Source organism: Hyaena hyaena, unplaced genomic scaffold (assembly GCF_003009895.1).
Source record: "Hyaena hyaena isolate Hyena2069 unplaced genomic scaffold, ASM300989v1 scaffold_335, whole genome shotgun sequence".
NCBI lineage: Eukaryota > Metazoa > Chordata > Mammalia > Carnivora > Hyaenidae > Hyaena > Hyaena hyaena.
In genome coordinates, this window is record NW_024080968.1 from 1,313,264 (window position 1) to 1,335,748 (window position 22,485).

General features: G+C 54.3%; 2 protein-coding genes across 17 annotated transcripts in view; one reads left to right on the forward strand and one right to left on the reverse strand.

The window, feature by feature from the left end:
• EYA2 (EYA transcriptional coactivator and phosphatase 2) overlaps window positions 1-902 on the forward strand; it is a 268,108-nt gene extending 267,206 nt beyond the window's left edge. The window contains exon 16 of the mRNA XM_039249361.1: window positions 113-902. Within this exon, the coding sequence (XP_039105292.1) occupies window positions 113-193 (81 nt within the window). The 3' untranslated portion in view covers window positions 194-902. The remainder of the gene's footprint in view (window positions 1-112) is intronic.
• A 12,459-nt stretch (window positions 903-13,361) lies between these two features.
• The window catches only part of ZMYND8 (zinc finger MYND-type containing 8), a 133,699-nt gene continuing 124,575 nt past the window's right edge, over window positions 13,362-22,485 (reverse strand). For all 16 annotated transcript variants that reach the window (XM_039249420.1, XM_039249406.1, XM_039249410.1 and 13 more), the window contains one exon: window positions 13,362-14,846. In XM_039249420.1, coding sequence (XP_039105351.1) covers window positions 14,707-14,846 — 140 coding nt within the window. In that variant the 3' untranslated portion in view covers window positions 13,362-14,706. The remainder of the gene's footprint in view (window positions 14,847-22,485) is intronic.

The following is a 22,485-nucleotide window of genomic DNA, read 5'->3' on the forward strand; positions in this document are numbered from 1 at the left end:
GGCAGGGCGGGGTGGCGCCGGAAGGGGGGCCGGCGGGGAGGGGAGGGGCCAGCGGGGGGCGGGGCGGGGCCGAGACCCAGCGGCGGGCGTCCTGTGTTCCTTGTGTTCGCAGCACAACATGCCGTTCTGGCGGATATCGTGCCACGCCGACCTGGAGGCGCTGCGACACGCCCTGGAGCTGGAGTATTTATAGCAGGACCCCGGCCTCGCCACCTGCCACCCCGGGCGCCCCCCACCCACCCACCGGGCCCTCGCCGCCCGGCCTTCCGCGCCAGATGCCGGACACCGGACACCGGCCCTGCGGCCGAGGGGACGAGCCTGGCGACCGTCTCAGAAGCCGCCCTTGGGTCCCACGTGGGTCCGAGACGCAGAGCGCCCAGCTGTGGCCCTGGAACGTTTAACGCTGGAGAAAAGGGCTGTGACTCGGGGTCCAGGCTTTTGTATGAGATTCGCGGGGCACAAGCGAGTGATTGCTCATTTGGGGGAGGGCTGGCGGTGAGGAGGGGGACGGGCTCGGCTTTTATTTTTCCTTTTTAATTTATGGACTAAGCTCACTACTCCGGCATTATGTCTCGTACCTGTGTTGTTGGTTTTCTTAGTCGTCGGTTTGGTTTGGTTTTCTAAACTGGCATGGGGGGCGGGGCAGCTCTACCGTAAGCTCGCTCGGCCCCCAGTTGTGCTTCGGGGGGACAATCATTCCTTGAACAATTGGCGGGGAGGCGATTCGGGGCTGGTGGGAAAACTGTTGCTTATTTTTGTTTTTAGGGACCAACCTGGTGTCATGTGGATAGTGCACGTGCCTTACGCCGCCCTCTTGTTTTCTCGGAGGGGGGGCCCTGGGGAGGAGGCGGTACTTTGTGACGGACAAAAGGCATTAAATAAACCCACGTTTACATTTTGAAGGGGGGTAGGGTGTCGCTGTTTAATGACCACTCTTCTTAAGGCTTCCATTACGTCTGTTTTAATAGGCTTCCGTTAGAGGCACTATTAGACTTTGAGCCATCCACACCGGAAGAGGTTTGGATGACACAGATAGAACTGCCCCTTAACCCTGAAATTTAGCACCTGGGTGGTCAACTACTTTTCTGTTTTGGTGACTAAATGTCAAAGGCTGCATCTGATGGAAACTGGGAGTCCACAGTCTGTAAGGTAAGTGTGTTAGCTTGAATCCTAGAGCACTCAGAGCTCCCAGCGGTCAAGGACAGTGTCTCCTTCATTCTGTATACTCAGCGCCCATAACAGCCTGGCACAGATACAGCATTTATTGAAGTTTGAAGGATGGATGGATGGATGGATAGATGGATGGACAGATGGATGGGTAGACAGATGGATGATCAGACAGATGGTAGATGGGTGATGGATGGATGGACGGATGGATGGACAGATTGATAGATGGGTGGATGGATGGATAGATGGATGGATGATCAGACAGATGGATGGTAGATGGGGGATGGATGGATGGATGGATAGATGGATGGATGATCAGACAGACAGATGGTAGATGGGGATGGATGGATGGATGGATGGACAGATGGATAGATGGATGGATGGATGATCAGACGGATGGTAGATGGGGGATGGGTGGATGGATGGGGGGGGGGGTGGACAGCTAAGGTTCATTGGCTCCAGGCTGCTGATCTTCACTGTTTCCCCAGCAGTGTCTTGCAGTTCTTGAGAACAATCTTAGAGTAGAGTAACTGGACTGTTCAGCAGCCACAAACAAAAGCCCTTCGCCTCCCAGAAGTCTGAACACAACTCCAGAACTTCCTGACAGCCCAGCAGAAGGACAGAGACCCAACAAAGGCTGAACATATCTGCCTATCCAAAGGCTTTAGAAGTCCCAGGGCCACCACTGAGATTTCTTTCAGTTGCAAAGGACAGAAACACAACAAAGTGGCTTAAACAAAACACAAAACAGAAACCTTTGGCGACTGAAAAGTTTGGGGATGTGTGACCCCCCACACTCTTCATCCCAAATGCAGAACTCAAAAAATGGCTTTAAAATTTTTAACCCAGTCTTTTTCCCTCCATCCTTGGACTCTTTAATTTGGTTCATTTATGGGCAATAGTCCACATGCTTAGCATAGCCAATTTCCATGGGTACAGCATTAATTCTTAAAAGGACACTTGTTTGGAAAGCTAGGTTACATTTATTATGTGAGTTAACAAATGTTCTTATGGTTTAAATATTTTGGGTTGGTTCTTGCATAGTTATTTACAGCCAAGAGCATCCCAACTTCCACAGCACATAATACTGTTAGTAGTACTAGTGGTTTATCACATGGGCTCACATTCCTACTCAAGACACCAAGCATTCACATTACCAAGAGCTGGAGCAGGGTATTGCTTTTATCAGATGTTAATTAAGCATCTAACACGCACTGGCAGTGGGCCGCCTCAGTGACTCAGTCGATTAAGCATCTGACTCTTGATTTTGACTCGGGTCATGATCTCACGGTTGGTGAGGTCGAGCCCCGAGCTGGGCTCCACGCTGATAGCGTGGAGCCTGCTTGAGATTCTCACGCCCCCTCTCTCTGCCCCTCCCCTGCTCACACTTTCTCTCTAAATAAATAAACGAACATTTTTTAAAATAAATTAAAAGAGGGTCAATCTCACTCATACATTGAGATGCCATTTTCCACATCAGATTGACAAAAATATGAAAGCTTTAGGATCCTAGTACCAGAGCAGCTGTGGGCCCTTGGGAGATTGCTGGTGGAGGCCAAAATTGGCCCTTGGTGCAACTACTATGGAGGGCAAGTCAGCAGTATTGACCCAGTTGGTAAATCTCAGCAATTCCACTTATGAGGACTTATCTACAGCTATATTTACATAGGTGTGAAAACTCCATACAGATTTATTTTCTACAACGCTGCTGGTGATAGCAGACAATGAGCACAGCCCAAACACCCATCAGTGGTGGACTCGGTTAATGTACAATAAGATCACCTGGTAGAGCACCACACAACCACGAGAGAGAACAAGGATGTTCCCTGTGGATCAGCTTGGGACGATCTCGAGGACGTGTCACTAAGTGCAAAGGGCCAGTTTCGGAACAGCACATGGCACCTGCCACCTTTTGTGTAAAAATGGAGAGAAAAGTAAAACCCTGTATGGTCATATTTTGCAGAAAGAAACTTGGGCAGAAGATACAAGAAATTAATAAAAAAAAAAAACAAACAAACAGTGACCCGTAGGGGCTATGACACATACGGTGAAGGGGGAAAGTGCCTTATTGATATATTGCATGCTGTGAATTAATTACTGTGAGAATGTCTTAAAGATCAGGGCACCCGGGTGGCTCAGTTGGTTGAGCGGTTGACTTCGGCTCAGGTCATGATCTCATGGTTTGTAGGTTCGAGCCCCATGTCGGGCTCTGTGCTGACAGCTCAGAGCCTGGAGCCTGTCTTCAGATTCTCTCTCTCCTTCTCCCTCTCTCTCAAAAATAAACATTAAAGAAAAATATTTTTAAAAAATATTTTTAAAAAATATTTTTAAAGTCTTAAAGGTCAGATGTCAGTTCTGGAGACTTCTCTGGCAGAGCTTGTTGCCGTGGAGGTAGCTTGTTTCTAGCCAGTTCCCCATGGCAGTACCAGCCTGGTCCTGCAGGGGACACTGTGTGGTTGAGGAAAGCGGTTCTGTGAATCGGGAAGCCTCCTTGCTGGTTGCTGCAGAGCCACCGTCACCAAAAGCGGGGCAGCGGTCTCAGTGGTGTGAGCCGGAGACGCGTGCGGAGGCCCTGTCACGCTTCAGGTGAAGCGAGCATCTGCCGTTCACCAGGCACAGACGTGAGGACACACACGGCCCCCAGTGGGGCGGACTTTCCCTCCCGTCACCTAGTCCTGAGGAACAACAGAGAGTGACGGCAGCCACGAGCAAGAAACCAGCACACACTCCCCAGGTCCCGGCCACACCCCGGCCACAAGCGTGAGCCACAACCCAGGTCGCCACCCCCACGAAGCACCTTGAGGGCAAGAGGAGAGAGGCAGTCGTGTGACCCCAGCAGGGAGGAGCAGGTGGACCCCGGGGTCCGAGGCAGCCAGTTTCACAAGGGGGACTGAGAACATCCTTTTGAAAGAGATCACGGGATCCGTCCAGTGAAACATTTAGGGCCCAAAAAGCAGCCTCTTGTCCAGGGGGGATAAACGCTGAGGGTCTTTCTGTTGGTTGAGACTGTGACTTTAAGGACACCCGACGGGGCGTTGCGGGGTCAGCGATGGGTGCTTCCTTCCTTCCTTCCTCCTCCTCCTCCTCCTCCTCCTCCTCGGGTGCTGGCTGGAGTCCAGAAGGAAGCCTTGGGGTGACAGAGTAACCAGAAAAGGCATGTGGGGGGCACTGTGGTCACCTCTGAGCAGGTGGTACCAGAGCTCAGACCTGGATGGTGAGAAAGTCCAGGGAAAGCACTGGGGGGTGGGGGGCGGGCGGCAGGGGTGGGGGGGACACAGGAAGTACACAATTTGCGGGCAAGCAAAGCCTCCGACCTGGAGGGAAGGGAAGGGAACCCAGAGAGACTGGAGCTGAGGACGAAGGTCATGGGGTCGGAAGGGAAGGCCCAGGCAGATGTGGTTGGTCCTTTTGGTTCTGAATTTGAAATTTTACCGGAGTTTAGATTTTATTCTCCATCCAGTGAGAACACACCCGAGAGTTTAAAGCAGGAGAGTGGCCTGATCTGATTTACATTGTTAAAAAACCACCTTGGCTGCTGGGGGCGGGGATGGGGGGACGATGGTTTGGAGGGGGGGAGGGATGGAGGTAGGGTGTCCGGTCAAAAACAACTGGGCTTCCTCATAAATGTAAAGGGGATGTTTACATTTTCGTTTTATAGTTTACAGTTTCCCACACAAAACTCAAGTGTGCATCTTGATGTAATTTTACATTGGGTAACACAACTCAGACAAGACGGAAGGGGTGTCCAGGTCCCCAGAAGGCTCCCTCGGGCCCTTCCCAGCCTCTCCCCGATTCCACCACTATGCTCCTTCCTGACCAGTCTCCCCGACAGACCAGTCTCCCCAACAGCGCGTTCAGCCCCTGTGGATGCCCACTCAGCGCTGGTGAAGCTATGCCTGCCAGTGACCACCAGAGGGCAGTGCGACCCCACTGCTGGCCAGAGCCAGCAGGTGCCACTTTATTCAAAAGGCCTGAAAACACAGGGCTGCCCTTGAAAAGGTTCAGAAAGCATTGCCACCAGGCCATTGCCATGCTACAGGCATTGCTGTGATGAAATGGCAGCGCCGTTGACAATGTGTTCAGGCCTAAGACTTGATCGATTGACCTGCCGTGGCCATGATGGGGACCCCAGCAGAGAGCAGCGTCTATGTGGAAAGGCAAATGGGCGCTATGGTAAAGCCTCAAGAGCAGTCGCCAACCACAGCCCTGGGAAGGGCAAGAAAGTTGAAGCTAACGTTCGGAAAAAATGTCGGAATTTAGTTTCATATCCTGAAGTTCACTCGAGGATAGTGATAAGCCAAGTGCTGATTGTAAAATCCAGCATGAAGTATTTGGCCCAAAATGAAGTAGTTGGTAAAGCCTGGCTGTAGGTGAGGAGCCTTTGCGGACCCCACCCCCTCTTCCAGGGTCCTGGGCCTCTTCGGTCCCAGCCCTTGGATCTGTGGGCCACCGGGTGGGGTTGAAGAAGCTGCAAACCCAAGCCCAGCTTCTAATATTTACTAAGCACCTGCTATGTCCCAGGCGCTGGGCTAAGCAAGCCGTTGACCTACACTAGCTCATTCCATCCTCACAACCACCCACGGCCCTGTCCGGAGAGGATCAGGTGGTGATCAGGCTGGGGGCATTGGGTTAAATCCCTGTTAACTATTTAGCTCTTCCTGTTACTACCTGTGGGAACTCCACCCCTCTGAACCTCACTTTTCAGCTGTAAAATGGGGGTGGCGATAGAACCCACCTTGGCAGACAGAAGCTCATCATCCCATTAACAGCTGTCTTTATAAGCCCCGTTTTACAGAGGGGGAAACTGAGGCCCAGAGAGGTGTTGTGGCTCGCCCCTGACCTTGCAGCTGGAACGTGGCAGAGCTTAGACCCCAACCCAGCATCTCTGACCACTACATTAGTGTTCTTGGACCCTGGTCGCCCGCCGGTGGCTCACATTTAAAACTTGAGAGATTTAACTCAAGATCTACATGTTTCAAACTTCTCTCCAAAAACAGCGCAGGATTACGGCAGTCCTGAGCCTGCCACGTGGTCAGCTGAGCCACACCGCAGCCTCACTGCGGCTGCTCGCCAGGCTCGCTCTTCGCCACCGTCCCCACCACACCCTGCTGTCTCCCCCACACACCATTTACCATCACACACGGCAGCTGTTTTTTTCCAGAGTGAAGAAGTATTTTTCTATCAAAAGTGGAAGGAAAAAAAAAATCCTAAACCAAGGGAGCTACAGGTTTCAAGAAGAAAAGAGATGCATGAATCAACCGTAACATGTTTGATGTAGAAAAATACATGTCTGTGTCAACTCTCCCCCCAACCTGTTTCACTAGTGTCTGCCACCACCCTGTATCTGCCTCTGTCTCTTTGTCCATAGCTGGGTCCCCAGCACGCAAAACCGTCCAGCCGAGAATGGGTGCCTAATTAGGAAAGAAGGAAGGGAGTGGCTTCTATACAAAAGCTTCTAGAATAATGACAAAGTTACAGTAATGGTTCAGAGCAGACATTCTTTTCTGTTCAAGACTGGGTTCGAGACTGGGTTCAAGTCTCAAGTCCAGTTTCTGCCACTAACTAGCTGTGTGACCACAGGCAGCTTCCTCACCCTCTCTGGGTTTGATATCTTCAGCTGCAAAAATGCAGGTTATTAGGATTCAGGGCACATAAATTGCCCGGAATGTAAAGGACACTATGTAAATAAAGTTCCCTGCATTTACAGTTCGCCAAAGCCACAGGGTGTCGGTACTCGGTTGCCGTAACAAGCTGTCCAGAGCCCTGGCTGCCCTGGCCTTGGACTCTACTGGGCCAGAGAGGCGATGGTTTTCCATTAATATCATGCCCTGTCGAGAGCCCTGGGCCAGATGGCAAAGCCAAGGGTCGGGCCGTGTAAGGTCGGCCCCTTACACAGGGGCCTGGAGCACCCCAGGGCCCACAGCTCAGCTGCATTCACAAGAGACGTGCGTTAGGTCCTGCGGGAAGTGAGGGGAGAAAGGTGGCTGCGCGCGGGGCTCCTGGCCTGCAGGTGAGGAGCAGAGCGCAGCTGACGCGGGGCGGACCCAGGACCTGCTGCCAGATCGACAGCGATGCTTCCCGATCGTGGGAGGAGCAGCCAGCACCTCAGCGACCACCCCGCGCCAGACCCGCCACGTGGCGGCCTCAGCCCTCGCTGTGATCCCACAGGTGACACTCGACACGTGTCGCATCCAATCAGGGAAGCAGCCAGATTTGGCCGGAGGGCTTGGGGTAAGAAAGGTATTATGGGAGTTCGACCTTCTACAGGGCTCAGAGGAGCTGAGGAAGTGACGATCTGAAAAGTGGCAGCTGGAGTCACCAGGGAGGCGTGTCGGGCCACCAGAGTGAGTCGGCAGAGCGGCTCCGGGAGGCAAGGGACGGGGGAAGGTGGCCTGTGCAGCCAAGCACCCAGGGGCGGGCTAGGTGTGACGTCCAGGGGTCAGAAACACGTGGGTGCAGCACAGGGACAGCACAGGCACGCTGGAGCCTGATGGCACGTCCGCACCTGCCGCCACCTGGGGCCACAGCGACCTTGCAGGGGAAGAGGCTGCGGCTTCCCTTCCGCCTTCACAGTCTCACCCAAGTTCCTCTTCTGGTCGATTCTAACTCCACACCACTCAAGGAAAGGGATTCTGGGAAATGTAGTTCCAGCCCTACCAATGTGCTCCAAGTCACAGTACAGACGGGCTGGCTCACAGAACCCTCCCGCTCTACCTGCGTGAACTCTGCTCTCGACAGCGACCTGACGGAGACTCAGGGCCATTCTGCAGTGGCTGCTGCCGCTGTTTTTGTCACCCAAGGCCAGTAGGAAGCGGTTTGCACAGTTTCCTACCTTAGGAGTCTGCAGCGGAAGCAACCTGAATCTCACCTTCCCAGCCTTCCTTGCAGGTCAAATGTAAGCACGTGACCTAGACTCAGCCAATCAGATATACCCAGCTGGCGCCCACACTCCGCCCATCAAATACCCCCCAAATGGCGTTTGTATTTAGACCCAGTGGAACCTGGGTTTACCTGATCCCACGTGTGGAAGCCACTGACTTTTGCAACATGCATTCTCAAGCGTGGGGTGCAGGCTAGTGAGGAGGAAGAAGGGACGTGCCGGGTGTCACAGCCCAGTGACAGCGACGGGAACGCCCTGCCGTGTAATCCCTACACTGTTGGTGGCTGTGCAGTCCCCTCGCCTGTCTCTCTGGCCCTCCCTCCCAGAGACCCGTGAATCGCGTAATGCCCTTTTATAAATTCCTTTCCTGCTCAGATTACGTAGAGTGTTGTTTGCAGCTAAAAACCTAACCACCTTTAGGGGCACCTGAGCAGCTCGGTCAGTTGAGCATCTGACTCTTGGTTTTGGCTGAGGCCATGATCCCATGGTTTGTGAGATCGAGCCCCGCGTCCAGCTCTGTGCCGACAGCACAGAGGCTACTCAGGATTCTCTCTCTCTCTCTCTCTCTCTCTCTCTCTCTCTCTCTCTCTTCCCCTCCCCACTTCTCTCTTTCTCTCTCACCTCTGAAAATAAAAATAATCATTAAAGAAAAGCAACAACAACCTAACACCCTTTAAATTCACAGAACCCTTGAGTCTCCGTTCCGCACGCCGCACTAGGAGCAGAAGAGTACCCACCTCGTGAACAGTTGGGGGGAGTCAGGGAAAGGGGGACCCGGAACCGACCGCAGCACCACAGACGCTGGGGCAGTTTCACTCCATGGGTCACGGCACTCATTTGGGAAGCAGGTGATCCAGGTGGCTCTGGCCCTGACCTGGTATGTGGCGTGGGCAAGTCACGTTCCCCCTCCTGCCCGTGGGGTTATCACGAAGACCGAAAGGTTACAGCATGGAAAGCCCTCAGCTCAGAGCGCGGCGTGGGGAAGGAGCCCACCCGGGTGTCGCTGGAAGGCACATGGGTGACCTTTGCATCCTGGATTAGAGAAAGTAAATAATAATGTAGGTGGTGTCCTGATGTGCCCTGGTATGAAAGCTGAAGCTTGGAAAACACTTAGATGTTCGAGACACAACTCCATTAACGCTACTCCACTGTAAATTTAAAAATGGTTAAAAGGGCAGTTCAGCGTCTGACTCTGGATTTCAGCTCAGGTCATGATCTCACAAACCGTGCGATCAGGCCCCGCGCTGGGCTCTGCGATGACATCGCTGACGGAGCCTGCTTGGGATTCTCTGTCTCCCTCTCTCTGCCCCTCTCCCACTCGTACAGTAGCACATGCTCTGTCCAAAATAAACATTTTTTAATGGTTAAAAGGGCAAATTCTGTTGTATTTATTTTACAACATTTTTTTCCTTTTTTTTTTTTAATGTTTTATTTATTTCTAGGAGAGAGAGAGAGGGAGACAGCGTGAGCAGGGGAGGGTCAGAGAGAGAGGGAGTCACAGACTGAAACAGGCTACAGGCTCTGAGCTGGCAGTCAGCACAGAGCCCGACACGGGGCACAAACCCACGAACCACGAGATCATGACCTAAGCGAAAGTCGGACGCTTAACCGACTAAGCCACCCAGGCGCCCCTATTTTACAACTTTTTAAAAAATTAATAAGGTAATATACCAAAAAAACATTGAATTACACACTTCCAGTGGGTAGATTGTATGGTATGTGAATTATAGTTCAATAAAGCTGCTAAACGGCCCAGCTGGCTTCCCATCCCTTTTGGAGCACAGCACAAACCCCAACTTCTCTCCCTCTCTGCGCTCATCGGCCCCACCCCCACCCAGAAGCCCTCCATTCTGGCTCGTTGACCTGCCTTCTCTTCCTACAAGAGGCCAGGCCCCTGCCCCAGGCCTTTTACCTTTGTTCTTCCTTCTACCCGGGGTGTTAGCGGCTCTCTGATCTCCTGCCCATTAGGATCACCGAGCAGCTTTCCGTGAGGACCCCCAAGCCGCCCCCCCCCCCGACAGTGGGGTGTCATTAGTTCAGGACAGCAGGTAGCGTCTCTCCATTTTAACGGTTTACTTTAAACCTTCCCGGGTGCTTTTTTTTTTTTTTTTATATTTTTTATTTATTTCTTGGATAGAGAGAGAGACAGCGTGAGCAGGGGAGGGTCAGAGAGAGAGGGAGATACAGACTCTGAAATTGGCTCCAGACTCTGAGCTGCCTGTCAGCACTGAGCCCGACGCGGGGCTCGAACCCACGAACCGCGAGATCATGACCTAAGCGAAAGTCCGACGCTTGACCGACTAAGCCACCCAGGCGCCCCCTTCCCGGGTGCTTCTATTGATCCGCCAGCATTAACGATCGCTGCCCTAGTCGTCACGGCTCGGTCCCCCCTCCTTCGGGTTTCTGCTCCCTGGCCAGCTCGGTGGAGGGGCCCTTCCCAATCACACCATCTACCTCCCTTTATTCACCTTCAACACGGCCCCGCCTAGGACTGCATCGTGGGCGTATTTGCCTGCTTCCCGTGGAGAGTGTCAGGTGGATGAGGATAGAGGCTGCACCTGTTTTGTTCAGTGCTGCGTCCTCAGTGCTTAGTTTATACAGTGCCCGGGAAGCAGCTGTCCCCTGATGAACCGCTGTGGCCCAACTTTCTCTGTCCCGGGTTGGTCCAGCGCCTGCTCTGCGGGCTGCAGTTCTAGGCGGCGGCCACCAGGGGGCGAGAGTGCCCAATCACACTACAGGCGGCTGCGGCTGTCCCGCCCCGCGCCAGGCCCACGGCGGACCCCACTGTGCCCCTCCCTCTTCTCGTTTGTAGATTCACAGTCACCGGGCATCTGCAAACACTCTACTGGGACTCAAGTCGGAGAGGAAGGCCCTGCAGCGGTGTCCGGAATCTCCAAGTCCTCCTCTGGCCACTCGCAGACCCTCTGATGTGGGCTTGGGGGGCTCCCACGGCCCCCTGGCCACTGTTTGGGAACTGAGGACCCATACACTGGGGGCTGTGACACGCAAGGTCTTCTTCCATCACAGGGCACATGCCCACGGGGGAACGAAGGAGCCCCGGACCTGAGCCACAGGGATCAAAGCCCCGGGCGAAACGGAGGCTGGAAAGAAACACCACAGCGGGTGGTGTGTCAGGTGCTGCCGCACTTAGATTCCAAGAGGAGGGACCCCTGCCTACCTGCAGGGTCTGGAGATACAGACGGAGGGATGCAGAGGGGGACCCCCGGTGGCTTTTCAAATTTGAGGCATGGACTGGTCAAATAGTAAACGCCAGCATTTTTTAAAAAGCACCAATTTCTCTACCACTGAGTAAGTCCCACGGTCCTCGGTGTCTCCCTTCCCTGGGAGGCTGCAGCTGTGACTGCTGGGGACAGGGTCCCGGTGTGAGGTGCCCCTGCTCAAATGTGGCCCCACCTTTGGATGCCCGGTGTCCTTGCAAGCTCTGGGGACAGAGCAGTGAGCCGATCACCCGTCCCCTCACGCAGCTCACATGTGAGTGGGACGCACAAGAGAAAGTCATAAATATGTATGAACTTTGCTCAAGGACATGAAAACCAGGAAGAGGCAGAGACAGAGGATAAGGGGGGAGGGGAGTGGCTGCTTCCGAGGTGACACCTGAAAGACAACCTGAGTAAGACGCCAGCCAGAGGGTGTGCCAGGCCAAGGGCACAGCAAGTGCAAGGGCCCTGGGGCCGAGACTGGAGGCGGCTTGCTGGAGTTACAAACGGGGCAGCAGTGAGGCTCACAGCCTCTTCCCCTAAAGTGGGCTGAGTACCCCGCCCCCTGTGGGCTTCAAATGAGAAGGGAAGGTGCCCACATGTGCCCAAGGAAAGGAAACTGAACAATTAACTCAAAAAACGACAGCGCCCCATTTACTGGAAAGAGCACTTTAATAGGAGTCCAGTTAGAATCTTTCACCAGCTCCACGGCCTTGAGCTAACTTTTTTTTAATGTTCTACTTATTTCTGAGAGAGAGAGAGAGTGAGCAGAGGAGGGGCAGAGAGAGAGTGAGACACAGAATCCGAAGCAGGCTCCAGGCTCTGAGTTAGCTGTCAGCACAGAGCCTGATGCGGAGCTCGAACCCAAGAACCGTGAGATCATGACCTGAGCCGAAGTCGGACGCTTAACGGACTGAGTCACCCAGGCGCCCTTACCTTTTTTTTTTTTAACATTTGTTTATTCATTTAGAGAAAGAGGACACGCAAGGGAGGGGCGGAGAAAGGAGAGGGAGAGAGTCCCAAGCAGGCTCCCCACTGTCAGTGCAGAGCCTGATACGGGGCTCGAACTCACCAACCGTGAGACCACGACTTCAGGTGATTTCACCTGAGGTGAAATCGAGTCGACGCCTAACCAACTGAGCCACACAGGGGACCCCGAGCTAGCTACTTCCTTGGGCCTATTTCTAGACAAACCCACGGCTGGTCACATTAGGACAGGGACACCCAGCACGTGAATGCCATGCACCACGGACGCTGGGACACCTGGTGCCCTCTCCACCTGAGCCACACCACCTTGCTGCTCATCAAGCACGTGAAGCTCCCACTGCGTACCCCAGGGCCTTAGTACCTGCTGGTCCCACGTCTGGGATGTTCACTCGCTTCATGTTCCTACAGCCGCCTCTTCATTCAGACCTCGGGTCATAGGACCCCCTAAGAGAGTCCCAGTGAGTAGCCACCCTCACCCCGCCTTGGTCCTACTGTAGGAACACACCCCATTGTGTTCCTTCCACAGCCGTGGTCAGCAAGTGGCCTGTGGGCTGACTCCAGCTCCTCATTCCCTGCTTTGGTGCAGCCCATGGGCGGAGAAGGGGGGTTACATTTTTAAATGGTGGAACAAGAAACATCTTGTGACCCATGACAGCTAAGTGACCACGGTGCACCTGAGCAGGGCGGAGGTGACACGCTGCCCAGGCAGCGCCCCTAAGCGCAGGCCGGCCACCCTGGCCACGGAAGGACCGCTCCCTCCCCTCTCGCGGTCTTGCTGAGACTGGTTGGGATCCCCTCCTGTTTCACATCTCCGTGGAGCTGGGCTTCCGGGAGAGCACCCACTGGGGGCCCCGAGTGCCCACCGCCTATGGGGACGTCCCTGCCCTCTCATGGCCCCGTCTCCTGTGCCAGGTCGTGCGACTTGGACACGGCCATCCCGACCGAATGGAAAACTGCGAAGCTGAGGACGACCAAGCCGTTTTTCCAAAGCAGTTTAATTAAAAAAAGGTGAAGAATCTGAAAAAAATCGGTTGGGGGAGGGGAGGGCGCGGAACCCAAAAAAGCAAACCGAGGGCATCCACTGGCTCAGGCACAAAGAAACACCGTCATCGAAAAAGATATTTAAGTTTAATACAAATTTTATACAAAGAAAATGTGAAAAAATACTTCCATATGCTAAAAGCAATTAGGCTTCACAAATAAGGCCAGCTAGGCTATTTTTTTTTTGACACCTGCAATTCACAAATGTTCTGTTTCTTCTATACTCTTTTTTTAGTTCTCTAATATGGGGAACTAGCTGGAAACTGTACAGTTCACATCCTCTTATCAACAATGAAGAGAAAGTAAATGGGACTAAAATATACAACAGAATGTGCTGGAATGATATCGTACAATTAATTTTCTCATATACATACATGACCTTTTGCTTTGTTCGATGCGTTTTGTTCGATACGACAGACAAAATGGTGCCGCCGCGGACGTAGTGTGGCAGGGGGCGCGGCCGGCGTTCTCTCCCACCGCCTCGGCACATGCTTTTACAGAACAACGTGAAATCCCATCGTATAAATAATACATACATGCTTCGTCCCTCCCAGGTCCTCTGCGTGCCGCGCGCCTCAGAAGCACAGCGTCTCTTAGCGGCGTGTGAGTGTGCGGGGGAAAAGGAACCGCAAAGCAAAGCAAAGATTTCTCTTTGTTCCAGAGCCCGGGATGCCCACCGCTTTCTCTGTTCCCTCCCGTGGCCGGGCCTGGGCCTTCCCTTTTCAAGTAGTCATCGCCGCAATCACACAAAGTAAACTTGCTTCTCTGCATCCAGAGAGCTTGGCCTTTTACGACACGGGGCCATCGTGCTGGAAAGGGGCCGATGGCTTGACGTGATGTGCCCACGGCGGCACAGGGTCGGTGCCCGAAACTGTGGATGTCCGAGGCGCTGCGTACAGACGAATGGATGAAAGCAGCTCACTTTCCACCCCCGGCGCGTTTGAGGTCGAGGGCCTGTGCGTCACGGCGACCCCAGGGCCTGGTCTCTGCGCCGCGGGGACAGACGGGCTGACGAACCATCCCTCCCCCTCCTCCTCCATCAAAACATTCTTTTTTGTTGTTGGGCATTTTCTTTTTTCTGATTCTTTTTTTTTTTTTTTTTTTATAAGTTAAAGTCAATACAAATATAAAAAGGGGAAGGTATTCTGGGTTCAGTGACACCCACAAATTGTACATTATTTACATCTAAAGCATAGGTTTCGTGTGGGTCAAACAGTCCTCAGTCCGCCCTAAGGCCAGACGCTGTGTAGTGTGGGCCGCCCTCCACGCAGGGCCAAGGCCAAGTCCGGGTGTCCGGAACGCCCGAGTCCGCAGGGGGCTCTGCCGTCTCAGGGTTCCTGGCCGTTTCCGGTCGCCCTGGCGTCTGGTTTTTTCTTCCTCCACGGGGTGGGTAGCTTGTGTCGTGACTTGTCCCTAGTCCCAGAAGGTGTCCAGCCGAGACTCTTTCGGGAGGAGACTCTTCGAACCGGCGCCAGCGTTGTGCTCGACGCGAGCGGGTCCTCGCTTCTCGTCGCTGCTGCCCCAGCAACTAGATTTGCTGCCCCGGGAATGGTCTGTGGAGGAGAAGAACAAGAAGGGACGTTGAGCCTTCAAGCCACCTCCGCCGGGGCGGAGCCCTCTCCACACCCAGCCCCTGTGCTCTGCGCTACCCTCCGGCCGCCTCCCTGCACGCATGGGTCACTGGAGCCCAAAGGGGACACCTTATTTCAGGGCCGCACGGCCAGTTAGACAAACACGAGAGTGTCACGTCGCAGAGATCGCGATGGTGAGGAAGATGCTTCTCACGCGGCACCTGGAGCCGCGATCACGACAGGATACCGAGCACTATGGGTGCCTCTGTGTCCCAGTCGGGCCACTGGAGAAGGGCACCAAAATGCAGCAATCAATTTCCTCCCTCATATTAGTGGAGTTTCTTCAGTTACTTTATAAACAACTCGAGAAACAGACCTATAACCAAACCACACAGAGAGAGGATCACAGAGGAGGAGGGAGAGTCTAGAATGGTTACTGAGCGGGACACGCACACCCACAGACTCCCAGCAGGGACAGGCTGCAGGGTGCCCGGAGGGTACAGAACCGGAGTTAAGCCCCAGGACAGCTCTGAGGACGCGGGACCACAAGAAGCTAAACAGCTGAGGCTGAGGGAGATCCGAGGCAGGTGAAGGAAGAGACAGAGGACAGTCCGTAAGCAGCGACACAGCTCAGCTCAGACCCCCACGGGTGATGCAAGGGACCCGACAGCACGCGGACGAACACATCCCCCCCAACACCTGGTCATCTGCTAAGTTCAGAGGCTGGGATGAAATTTTGTTTTCAAATTTCTGGAGGTGAGATGGTGGTATTGAAAGAAGCCAACGGTCAAGTTCAGAGACAAGAATGAGAGTGAGAAAGGGACCAGATCAGAGCCGGGGATGACATTTCTCCCCAGCCGGTAGAAAGGAACGTGTGCATTTAGTCATGCATTCTAGGAAGAGGAGCAGCAAAGAGAAAGATAAAAATCTCCAAAGTGATGTGTTCACTCAGGACAGACTTTCTTTTTTGACCATGTGCAGCGGTGACCAAAAGGGGGCAGTATTCCGGTAGACAGTCCTGAATCCACCTCCTCTTCCCGGTGCTTCCCTATTCGTGAAGCCTACACGGGGCGGTTCTTCTGGAAGGTCTCTGGGAAGTGGTGCGCTCAGTCATCATCCGACAGGACAAAATCCCACAACAACGCAGTCAGGCGAAGGCAGACACCGGGGCTGGGCTCAGGACAGACCTGCCCCGTGGAGCCGGGGCGGCCACTGCGTCCGCAGGACATAGGTCCCCCGGCGGACAGGACCCAGGCTACTGTGACCAATCACTGCGGGGGAGAATCCAGACCTTTACGGAAAAGGGCAAGGATGATCCCCTCCAGAAACCAAACCGCACACTCTGGCTCCCGTCTCCTACTATGGTTTTCAACGGCGACGAGAGGCAGAAGTGAGAGGTGCAGGAGGCAGAACAAGACACATCACTCACAACAGCAGCAGAAAACAAGACGAAGACACACACGCACGCACACACACCAGGAGCCTTCTGCAGGCGCCAGCAGCGTCATGCTTCCCCCTCTGGACTGGGTACTGGGGGCGCAGGCGGGCCGCCTCCCGCACCTGCCGTGTGCCGTAGCGATGGCCCGGGCAGCCTCGGTGGCTGTGGGGAGCTCGGATCGCCACAACCCAGGCACCTGCTACTTGTGCTCCTCAACCGGCCCCATCAGCCCCGTACTCTGTCGCACCCCTCCCCCCGCAATGCGCTTACACAGACTTGGGATAACAGGGTAACTAGCCCACGAACAGGGGTCACTGGATGCAGCCTGGCTTTGCAGGGGGGAAGTGAGGAGCCCAGCGGCCGAAGAGCCACCCTGTAAGCCAGGTTCTCAAGCACGTTGGAAGCACAATTCTCAGAACCACCAGCTCTGCCAACAGCCTCACGCGACCACTGAAAACCCACTAAGGCAGAAAGCGTCAACCAAGGAATCTGGATTATTCTGGGGGAAGAATCCCTCCCCTACTGCCAAGGCTGCCGGAGGACAAGGCCGGAAGGGAGGGCCAGGAAGGCGCCGTGGTGAGGACGGCAGAAGGGGCTTCAGACGAGGTCCTCAGCCGCGATGACGGAACCCAACAAAAACCTCTGGAACTGAACAGCCACAAGGGAGTGATACGAAAGGAGTTTCAGTAAAGGAAGGGGTCCAGTGAAGGGCTTGCTGGGGACACCATAGGAGGCAGGACAGAAGGAGGGAACAGAAACCCCAGGAGAGAGGACAGCCGGGCCGGAACCGTAATCGCGGCACTCCAGTTGCCCGGCAACAAACTGCACGCTCAGGACAGCGGGCACCAGACCAAGTTCTCAGGCTCAGACTCCGCGAGCGCAGGGCGGGTAAGGGTCAAAATGCACCTATTCTCAGCCTCGAGGAAGGGGAGGCACAGCAGAGCAGAGGGCGGTCTGTACATGGTCAGGGTGGGGGGTGCGAGGGTAGAGGGGGGCCGCCGGGAGAAGGGTAAAGGGTCTCTGTCCCTAGCTCTCAAATCCAGAACTATGGGGCACCTGGGTGGCTCAGTCGGTTAAGCGTCCGACTTTCGCTTAGGTCATGATCTCGTGGTTCATGGGTTTGAGCCCCGCGTCGGGCTCTGTGCTGACTGCCAGCTCAGAGCCTGGAGCCTGTTTCAGTCTGTGACTCCCTCTCTCTCTGGCCCTCCCCTGCTCACGTTGTCTCTCTCTCTCTCTCCTAGAAATAAATAAAACATTTTTTAAAAAAATCCAGAACTAAAGCAGGAATTATTGTCTTTGACCCACAGAACCCCAGAGCACATAGGCAGTGACCACTGTCACTGGGAGGAGGGGAGAAGAGAGGTCGCCAATGACCCCAATTCTCGTCTTCTGAAGCCAAAGGCCAGCAAGCAATGTCGAAAACGAACACCCAGAAATAGAAGCACAGGAAAATACGTTATTTGTAAGGAAGGAAGGAAGTACCAAAGACATCACTGGGGATGGGGCCTAGGAGCTGTCTTTCTCTGTACTATAACCATACATGTGTTACTTTAAAACCTTAACGGGCACCTGGGGGGCTCGGTTGGGTGTCCTACTTCGCCTCAGGTCATAATCTCACAGCTTGTAAGTTTGAGCCCTACGTCGGGCTCTGTGCTGACAGCTCAGAGCCTGGAGCCTGCTTCAGATTCTGTCTCCCTCTCTCTCTGTACCTCCCCAGCTCACACACTCTCTCTCAAAAAAAAAAAAAAAAAAAGAAAAAGAAAAAAAAAAAGAACACTTAAAAAAATTAAAATTTTGGGGCGCCTGGGTGGCTTAGTCGGTTAAGCGTCCGACTTTCGATTAGGTCATGATCTCGCGGTTCGTGGGTTCGAGCCCCGCGTCGGGCTCTGTGCTGACTGGCAGCTCAGAGCCTGGAGCCTCTTTCAGAGTCTGTGACTCCCTCTCTCTCTGACCCTCCCCTGTTCACGCTGTCTCTTTCTCCTAGAAATAAAACATTTAAAAAAAAAATTTTTTTTTTTTAAATTAAAATCTTAAAACAATTGTTTTACGTTTATTTGTTTTTGGGGGGGGCGCGCAGAAAGAGATGGAGAGAGAGAATCCCAAGCAGGCTCCGCATTGCCGGCACAGAGCCCGATGTGGGGCTCGAAAGCACGAACCACAGGATCATGACCTGAGCTGAAATCGAGTCAGATGCTTACCTGACTCAGTCACGCAGGCGCCCCTGAAATCTTAAAAGACAAGAAAATAGCAAGGAAGCACGTGCCCCCAGACTCCTCAGCACACCCCCCCACCCCCAGCGATGGTCTACACGGAGAATCCGGGTGTTTCCAAAGCCCACGTTCCTCTGCGCAGTTTCACCTACAAGGTCACTGACGGCGAGAGCAGGCTAAGTTAAACAAGACTCACGAGGAGTTCAAAAGGGACAGCAAACGAGTCGGCGTCTCTGCTCTGACACGACTCCCAGCTTGGGTGAGACACAGGAAAGGAGGCGGCAGAGGGTGCCTCCGGCTCCCTCCTGCTCACACCCCGGCGTGTCGCGGCAACACCGCCTGCAAAGTGCTCTTGCTCCGCCAGGTTCTGACAGCCCCCCCCCCCCAGCCGCTAACATGCCTCCCGTCCAGCCCCGTTCCGAACCCTAAATGCCGACGCCTCCAGAGTGTGGTCCTGGGCGCGCTTTTCTTTCGCCACAACACGCAGAGAAGGTCCCCTCGCCTGAGGAGACCCCAGGATTCTAACCTGGTCTTTTCGCGAGACAAGGTCTGAAAACACCATTTGAATTGAAAACGTGCATGGCTGCTCATGCCTCGGTGGTGAAAGGTCGAGAACCACGCTGTGAGCGGAGGAATGTGCAAGAAAAGCAGCCCGGAGGCCGATGGAAAGAGGCTTCCGGAGCCGTCCCCGGGGCCGGGGGAGGAGACGGGGCAGGCGGTGCCGTTCCGTGTGGCCGCCACCAGCCCCCGTGAGGCTGCTTAAACAGAGCGCCATAAAACGTTAAATCCTACAGTCAGCCACAGTTCGAGGGCCCGACAGGCATGCGTGTGGGTGGCGACCACGGGAACAGGGCAGATAGAGAACAGCGCCATCACTGCAGCCTGTTCGAGGGGACAGCTCCGCTCTCGGGGCAGATGCAGGGAGTCACGGTGGAGGCGCAGGAGGGGATTAAACGCCGTGGGGAGAACAGCTGAACCAGACATCTGGCTACGACAGAGGCTGGGGAGGGAAAGGCCGGTGCGGCCGTCGGAAGACGTGACGGAGGCCTGGGTGCTGGAAGGGGAGGCAAGGCCTGGCTGTGCTCCTCGGAGGGAAAGGACAATGCCACGTGCTGTCAGTGACCTTGGAGGGACGGGCTGGGAGGCCTGGAACAGAGCAGAGAACTTTGGAAGCTGCCCTTGTGCAGAGGGCAGGCAGAGGCAGAAAGGCACCAAATCCGGTAAGACCACCAACCGGACAGACGGAAACATCTGCTTCTGCGGTCAGCGGTCGCGCTCAGCGCGACTGGTGCAAGGAGGACGTCCTCCCCGGGAAGTCCTCCCCAGCTGAGCTCCGATGGCCGCCGCAGGGCAGTAAGACATGGAGCCTGGTGTCCGTACAGGTGCCGTTTTGCCGAACGGAAGTGGGGAGAAAACCAGAAGGCGTGGAGACTGAGTCACATTAGCGAGGGTGCTGCTGGGAGGAGCCAGGGAAACCAAGCCGGGGAAGGAGGGAGGTGAGGAAAGGAAAGAGTTAGTAGATCGGGGGGCGGGGGGACGCACATCTCCAGCCCTGACTCCTCCCAGACACCGGTGCCTAATCAGCTGAGCCACACTAGACAGACAACACGCCACCATTTTTTGGCTCACGATTTCATACAGGTCAACCTAAGTATTCCCAGCGCAGCGGGTAAGAGCGTGTCTGGGGTCAGAGAATTCTTTTTTTTTTTTTTTTTTTTTTTTTAAGTTTTTTTTTTTTTAATGTTTTATTTATTTTTGAGAGAGAGCGAGCGAGCGTGAGCAGGGGAGGGCCAGAGAGAGAGGGAGACACAGAACCCGAAGCAGGCTCCAGACTCTGAACTGTCAGCACAGAGCCCGACGCAGGGCTCAAACCCACGAACCGTGAGATCATGACCTGAGCTAAAGTTGGACGCTCAACTGACAGCCACCCAGGCACCCCCCCCCTTTTTTTTAATTAAAAAAATTTTTTCTTTTAAAATATTTATTTTTGAGAGAGAGAGAGAGAGAGTGTGTGTGTGTGTGTGTGTGTGTGTGTGTGTGCAGAGGAGGGAAGAGAGAGAGAGAGACAGAGACACAGAATCGGAAGCAGGCTCCAGGCTCTGAGCTAGCTGTCAGCACAGAGCCCGACACAGGGCTCGAACCCACAAACTGCGAGATCATGACCTTAGCCGAAGTCGGACGCTTTACCGACTGAGCCACCCAGGCACCCCACGGAGGGGGGGAGGTGTCAGAGAATTCTGGACTGAAGACCAGACTCCAGTAGTACGTCACTGAATTACTCGTGCCTGTGAGTTAACTTCTCTGGGTCTTAACGTCCTCATCTGCCTAATGGGAACAGTAACTTCTCTCACAGAAGCTGGAATAAACATGATAAAGTGTCCACAACCGCTTCACGCTCTTGGCCTGAACACCCATTACGTCCTCTTCTGACTTCCATGGAAAGCTCTAGAAGACAAGAGTTGTCTGCCCTGGTCACCACGAAGTCCCCAGCCCTGGCACAGGACCTGATCCCAGCGACACTCGACAAACTCTTACACCCACCACCCCCCCAACCCTCTGGGAAAAGCCTAGCACCATGCAACCGTCGAGAATCTAAAGTAGAATTCAGGATCTTGCCCTCCCTCCCTTCCCCGCTCTCGCCCCCTCTCTGCTCCCCACCCCCATCCTGTCCCCAAGACCCCTCCGACATTATTTCCTCGGCCCCCACCCAGTACGAAGTCACCAACGTCTTCTGGGGCTTCTGGCCTCTTCTCTCCAATGTGAACCCCCCCTGCTATGCCCACTTGAGACACCAGTGTGCTTCAGGTCAAGGGCCCCCAACCTCAGCCCAGGAGCCAAATCCAACCTGATGCCTGGTTTTTCTACCAGTGTTTCACTGCAGGACCGCCACACCGCGTGTTTGCAGAGCATCCACGCCTGCCTTCTTCCTACAACAGCGGGTGGGACAGCTGTGACCCAGGCCACGGGGCCCGCAAAGCTTAAAGTATTTACTATCTGACCCTTCGGTCTGCCAGGCCCTGAGCTAGGGAAACACTTCGTCACCTCAGAAGTGAAAGAGAACAGACCTCCCAGCCAGCTTCCGGAACGGAGCTGCCCCCGCTGAGGCAGATTCCATACTGCATGCCACCCTCCAGCACTCCCACGCCGTGCGGGCCCCACATCGCTGCCACGCCTCCACAGCGCTCCATGGTGGACACTGTGCTGCCTCAACCCCGGGCCTTGCTCACACAACCTTTGCAATTCTGGGCCGTCTGCAACCCTTCCACATCCTGCCTATTCCAGGTTTTTACTCTAAACTCATTTTTTTAAATGTTTATTTTCGAGAGAGAGAGAGAGACACAGACAGACAGTGCAAATGAGGGAGAGGCAGAGAGAGAGGGAGACACAGGATCCGAAGCAGGCTCTGAACTGCCAGCACAGAGCCCAACGCGGGGCTCGAACTCATGACACACAAGGTCATGACCTGAGCCAAAGTCAGGACACTCAACCGACTGAGCCACCCAGGAGCCCCTCTCTAAACTCATTTCAAACTTAAATGAAAACAGGAATTGTATCTTGCTACCTAGATCACTAGCAGAAAATCCATAATCCTCGCCACCGACAGAGGGCAGCTCTACAAATAAACATAACGAAAACCAAACTGTAGTATTAACGTCCAGGTAGCTACCAAGTCTGTTCTGTCTTTGTGAAAAGGAGAAACTAGAAAATATCAGAGACGCAGAAGGTATCTTAGCACTAAGCTGAACTGTTCTCAGAGATGGAGTCAGAGGACTGAAGGGGAGGGGGAGGGAGAGGGAGGCTACGTTCTCAATAGGCGATTCAATCGTATTCAATGCCAAGTTCTCATTCTCCCTAGAATCAGCTCATGCTAGTCCCTCTTAGCCCCGCCCTCAATCTGAACCCCAGCATCCAGCCCCTTGGGGAAACCTTCCCCGCCTCCGCTAACAAAGGACATCACTTCTTCCTTGGTGCA